This window comes from Cygnus olor, chromosome 4, assembly GCF_009769625.2.
Source record: "Cygnus olor isolate bCygOlo1 chromosome 4, bCygOlo1.pri.v2, whole genome shotgun sequence".
Classification (NCBI taxonomy): Eukaryota; Metazoa; Chordata; class Aves; order Anseriformes; family Anatidae; genus Cygnus; species Cygnus olor.
The window spans coordinates 18,207,724-18,214,308 of NC_049172.1; the positions used below are offsets into that span (position 1 = coordinate 18,207,724).

The 6,585-nt window shown below is 35.6% G+C and overlaps 1 protein-coding gene across 6 annotated transcripts in view; it reads left to right on the forward strand.

Annotated features, from left to right (window-relative positions):
* Positions 1 to 3,826, forward strand: part of SLC7A2 (solute carrier family 7 member 2) — a 50,039-nt gene extending 46,213 nt beyond the window's left edge. For 5 of the 6 annotated variants that reach the window (XM_040556949.1, XM_040556950.1, XM_040556946.1 and 2 more), the window contains one exon: positions 186 to 3,826. In XM_040556949.1, coding sequence (XP_040412883.1) covers positions 186 to 373 — 188 coding nt within the window. In that variant the 3' untranslated portion in view covers positions 374 to 3,826. The remainder of the gene's footprint in view (positions 1 to 185) is intronic. The other variant, XM_040556948.1, reaches the window with a different exon arrangement.
* Positions 3,827 to 6,585: the final 2,759 nt, after the last annotated feature.

A 6,585-nucleotide genomic window follows, 5' to 3' on the forward strand; every position in this document is an offset into this window, starting at 1 on the left:
AATTTAGCGCCTGCACTTTCCATACTAAGAGAGAAGACCTGAAGCATGAACTGTAATTCCGATACCTGAAGAGGAAACTGGCTTTGAAAATCATGCTCAGCCAGAGGGTAATAAATAACTACTTTTTAATGCACTGCTTACATGAAAACCCTATTAACTTTTATTTTTATTTTTTTATTTTGAAGGCTTCTTCATTTATTTTGCTTATGGTATTAGGCACAGTATTGAAGGTCATCGCAGTGATAGAGATGAAGATTCTTGCTCAGAAAATAGTGGGTTGCAAGAAAAGAACCCTGTGGAAGAAGTGGATGAACCTGAAAATACAAATGAAAGTGATCAGTTTCTTGCACATGAGAGGACAAGTGAATGTTAATCTATGCAAATATACAAGTCTTTTAAACCTTTAATTGACATTTTACTTGCGAACTGAAATTTCAAAAGCTTTCTACCAACATTGTGCTTCTTGAAAGTGTTTACTACAAGGCCTGGCTGATACTTTGGACAAGCTGCTAAACCATCTTCATCATTTCAGAACTGACAGCATGGAGATTAATATTTAAATAATAAAAAAAAGTACCCTTTGGCAAGCAAAAATATGGATGGATTGTTTGAGCATCCATCATGAACATCCATGATCACTGGCAATCACAAAATATGAAGGACTTTAGAACTGCCTACAAGACGTTCTGAATATTTTACACTGCATTGTGAACACAAGTGCCTTTTACATGTCCTCCTTATCTCTGTTACATGTTCTGGTCACAATCGAATAGTATCTCAAATAACAAAGCAGCTAACTCACTGACTACTGAAATACCAAGTACTATCTTTTTTCTACAGAAGTAACTCTCATGGGAGATAAATAGAAGATAAGCCTGGAAAATATTTTGAAAACAAATGGTAAATGTACAGATCTGATATTTGGCAAAAAATAGAGGATCACATTTATATAAGAATAGTAGAGAAATAATTGCTTAGCCTTACTAATTAGTAAGCATGGTGAATGCAAACGGAGAAAATTCTTTAAAGGCTTTTGGTCCTTCTAAATGCTATTCAAGATTTCTACTTCTAGGTTACATGAGTTCCTTTCACTTCAGAGATACTGTGTATATAAAATACTTCCAAGAGTTATGTTGTTTTCTGCAAAACCATTGGGGAAATAATCTGTTTGTTACAATATTGACATTTGTGTATGATTTAGCAAGTATTCTGCTGTTGTTTTCAGAAGGGATGGGATTTTATCCCTGACTATGTAATTGCATACTTTCATTCAGCACTACTCATTTATTCCCCCTATACTTCCTTCTCCTTTATCGTGTGACAGAGTTGATACTTCTGAGATTAGTTGTTACACATTGCTTCTCTACAGAAAAATTTATGCACAAAATCCTTCCCTTCTTTCAGATACAAGGGGAGGTGAAAAAAACTGAGGCCCAGGCTTTGGAAAGAATCCTCTTCAAAGCAATATTTCAGTTCTTAACTAAGCCATAAACATATGTTAGCACATCAGGTTTTTGTGAGCCAAGCCTATATCCACAAATGCATTCATGTGGGTAGGATGTCCAAATGCAGATTTATGGAAAGAACCGAATTGTTGCAGCAGTGCTGGGTTAAACTAAAGCTAGTGAAAATGAACTCTGTTCTTTCAGCATAAAAGTCATACTACCTATCAAAGGCACCCAAACATTTTAATGCTATTTTTCAGCAAATAGTAGGATTCCATGATGCGGAGTTATTTTGCTAGAAGGCATTTATAGAAATAACTTCCTTAAAGTAAGAAAGAATTGTGTTGAACTTTGTCATGGAGCATTGCAATCTGAAGCATAATATTGCCAGTAATAATCATTGGTATTAATCTCTGTTGTTATGTATAAAATCCTATATCCTGTGAGAGTGATGTTGGTTGACACTGAAAAGCACCTTACTTTTTATAGTAGCTGGAATTTTACCAAAAAAAAAAAAAAAGGAAAGAAAAAAAAAGAAACTAGTTAAGCTGCTTCTGTCTGTCTCCCTCCCTTTCTGTCTTCTTCACAGCAATAGATTTGGGCTTTTTAATCTAAAAATGAGTTCTGTTGTGAGAGAGTAACATGCCTAAACGTAGGAGGGCAGAAAGAGCTTCTTGATAGAGAACCCTGAAACGTGCCAATACCCCTTATTGGAATCCCATAGGTTTGTAGATTTCAGCCTGATGCCTTTCTGAATCCCAGTTTGAACTGGGAGGAGAGCATTTTGCAGCACTGGTAGCATGGAAGGGAGATGTTGCTGTTGCACTACTGGCCTCTGCTGGCTACTGAGCACTAGGAGTAGCAATCTGAAAAGATCTTCACCTCTGCTTGTCTTCTGGGGCATATTCCTGGATTTACAGTAATCTAGGAGAAAAAAAACAAACAAACAAAAAAAAACCCACCTGAAAACATTTGCTAGAATACCAAAGCAGAGCACTTGCAGGTGCCTGTGTTTCTCTTTGGAGGTATGGGGTGAGAAGCATACAACAGGAAAAACACCTGCCTCTTAACTGAGGATCTAGCATGGGCATCTTGTAACTGTTGTTGTCCTAAGGACTGTTCTACAGATCAGTGGTCCTTAAAAATGGATGGGACACAGAGGATAAGAAACTCTAGGGTGGGTGGCAATGCAGTCCAATTTTTTAATGTATCATAATCCATCCAGAATTGATCCTAAGTTATAGCCACTTCTTCCCATAATTCATCATTGTTTTACAAGATTAAAGAAACACTAAAATGCCATATTAGACTAATAGAAGCAGATGATAGTGTAAGTAAATGTTTGATTGATAGGAATGGATAGTAATTGTTAGCAATAGTAATCAAGAAACTATTGCTAAGTTTCGGTATCTATTCAGTGAAAGAAGGAGCTGTCTATGTCAGTTGGATCTTCTATTTTAATTGTACTTCTCAAGGGAGGTCCATTTTTATGAAAAAAATGACAAAAGAACTGTATGTTCTTGAATAAAACATTAGAAATTTAAGACTTCCTAGGCTCTATTGAAAGGCATATAATAAGGTAATCCTTATAGATGTCAAAACAGAAGCTTTATTTAAAAGTACCACAAATATTTGAAGTAGACAGTGATGCTTTTCCTGATTTGTAACTACTCCATGAAAAGCACGGTTTCTACAGTGGTTATTCTTCAGAGGACATCCTCACCTCTTAAATCCTCAGCTGCAAAAATGCCATGCCATTGGAGCAAGTCAACAGTGCTCAGTCAAAGCTTCTGCATGATTGATGCCTTTACAAGCCTAGAGTGAAGTGCAGCTCTTTTAGACTTCCTCGCACATCTCGGTGTGTGGAAAGCAGAGACATTTTCCTATGGATGCTGATGCCACAGAGCAGGCGAAAAAGGCTCCCAAGATGCAAACTGCTGCTGGTCTGTGATGTGCAAGGAAGACCCCATTCCCTCCCAGAGCCATCATATAGAATGTATGAGTGTGCACGCCTGTCTGTATGTTTGCATCTGTCTGACATTAGCCCATAGTAATTTTGATGTACTGATTACAATAATTTCTATGCTGCACTGGAATTTTCTTTTGAAGGGAGACTGTCCATGTAATAACCTTATGACTAAAGCAAGTGCTAGCTAAGACTTCTGGAGGTAGGTTAGAGAAATTTTCCAGCTTATGTGTATTTTGTATATAGACAGTTTCCCCTTTCGTTTGTAGGAGTATTTCTCCCCCCTTGTTATAGAAATTAACTATGAAAATGAAAGAATGTGACTGTACAGTTGTTGCTGAGGGGGATTGGGAGCAGCTGCAGCACAGGAACTAAGTTAACTAATGAGATAACAGTTAACTAATGAGATAGAAAAGGAAATTAGGGGAAAGTCATTGGGTGTTCTCAGTTGCTTCAGCTGTGCAAAGCTTATTTATATGTGTGTGTAGTTAATGTTGTTATTGCTTAGTGGCTAGATAAGAACACTACAGGCCAGAAATAAGGTATTTATGCTAATTTTGATATGCATTTGTATATGCAATCTTGAAATTCCAGATGCTATTCTGGGACTTCACAGGAGCAGGCCCTGTGAGGGACAGCCATGCTAGCTTGTTCTTACACAGGAGGTATGCGTGAAACAAATCCTGATTTTGTTCTCATGTTTGCTGCTCGTGTCTGTATTTGCCAAGACAGCAGCTGAAAGCACATGTCCAGTGGAATTAAATTGTTATTTTTTACATAGTTGTTGATATTCTAAGTTGTTCTGTGCAAATAATAATGGTATGTATTAATATATATCTATTTTTGGAGGTAGCTTATTGTTTTTTTCTTTCTTTGTGGAAAAAAATATCCTCCAAAAACTGTATTTACATTGGTACATTCTCAATGTGCCTTGAGATATAGGAATTATTTTTATCTAATCGGATTTAGGAAAGTAAATTAAATCATATTTAAGGGAGAACAAGTAAATCTCTTTGTTCTCCCTCAGGGAAGCGTAAAGAATTATAAAGCATTTCTGTACAATTCATGTTAACTGAAGTGATCTTCATGTGGTATTCCAAATTCTAGTCCTAATGCTGCAACAGGATATTTTATGAGGTATCTTAGATTTCATTGTCTGTTACCGTGGATAAAGCTATTCTGTTAATAACAGTGTGCTTTTTCCTGCACAACAAATGCAAGGCAGATTCCTGAAACCTGTCATATTATGGTCACCATGTGTTAAGGGCATTTATATTGCCTGCCCTAGAGAATTATCAGAAATAAAGATAAATAGTAGTGATGCTGGGTAACTTATATGTATACTTAGGAACTTAACTATGCCATGCATAAACTTCAAATGATACAATGAATTTAGATGCAAAACATGGTAATGCTTAAATACATATTCTATATTTTATTAGATGATGAATGTAAAAGTCTAGCCACCTTTTCCCTAAAGTTTGTGTGTTGATATATATATTTTTTCAGAAATAAAACACATACTGTTTTCATGGAGGTTTTAATAAAGTGCAGGATTAGACATGCTGAAAGCATCCTGAGATACTGAAAGCTAAACAACCTGGGTGAAATCTGTGACAGTGCGGGAAATGTGCATGGGACTGTGCAATCATTTAAGTCATGTCTGATGCCTTTGACGTTGAGATGCATTTTGTACAGTAGGAATTTAATTCACATGATGTCAGTCATGTGTTACTTGATAACATAAAAAAGAAAGTAAAAGCACCTTTTATTCTAAGGCCCTAATTCTTCCCAGACCTGCCAGGAAGATTGTACAAATTGCAGTATGCTCGTTGAAAGCACTGGGGTTACTCAGTGTTAAGTAAATACATATCTTACAGAAACAGCAGGTGGTATTTCACATAGTGTAGGATCTTTGTATTTGTTTTTAATTTTCTGTACCTTTAATATTTCTTCCTGGTACATACTTTGAGGACCTCTTCATTTTTTATAGTTGGACCTTTCGAAAGCTAAATATAATGCCTTTACCATGTCCTGATCTGTTTTCCATTTGATTTTAGAAATCAAACTCTTTAACATTAGCTAAGTTAAAGGATTTTTGTGCATAGACATGAATTACGAAGACCTATGTGTATATATAATTGTTTATTTTTGTTGTCAGTTGGACAAATTCTGTTGTCTTTGTATGTTTTCACTGAGCCTTGTGTGAGGCAAACTCCACCTTCACCAATAGAAGTTTAGTTGCAGTCAGGACAAAGGATAAAATGATTCAAATGTTCAGGAGGGCTTTTTTTCTTTTGTGTTAACAGAAAGTAAAGCGTGAAATATGTTACATATCTTTAAGAACAGTTATGTGTGCATCATTTTAAAAAAACAGTAATGTTTATATCCATTTTAACTTTTCTTGTTCATATGTACATTGTAGTGATAATTTCTGTATTATGTGCTGCTGAGTAGATAGAATGATTATGATGCAACGTAAACTACAAATTTATATTTCTTTGAAGTGCTCTAGCCAAAATGAAAAGTCTTGAATTTTTATGAATGTAAAAATGCATATATTTAAGAATATGGTGCTTGTTTTTTTTTTCACTTTTTCAACAGAATTATAATCAGCAATATTTCTCGTTACATTAGTTCTAAATTCTAATGGAAATTATATTGCTCTTCATTTACTGTAAAATGTGCTTCACAGGATAACAATTGTGCATTTGTCCTGTATTTTTTAAATAAAGCTGAATATCACTTGTACGTACGTCATACAACACCTCTAACTTCAATCACCACTGTAGTTGTAGTAAATACTAAAATAATATGGTGACTTAATAATCACTAGTGTGTCATCATGTCATGACATTATACAAACCATAACTCACTTGTAATAAATAGTGTGATAGTTCCTATACTTTTTGTAGAGGAGAAAAAAAACTGTTTTATGTTTAAATCCCTTATTTTTTCCAGTGGTCTGGTGATGGGCATAGTAGAAGAGTGTGTTTCATACTTGCTTCTAAGCACTTGAGAAGTCATCAAAAAACAGAATAACACCCTTTGATTTGGGCATTTTGACTTCTGGTGCCAAACCAGAGATGATGTTAGGTTTGACTTCCAGAGGGAGCGAGTAGTCCTTGGCATTCACGTTGCTTGACTTCCTGAAGCACCCTGCAGTGACCCTGC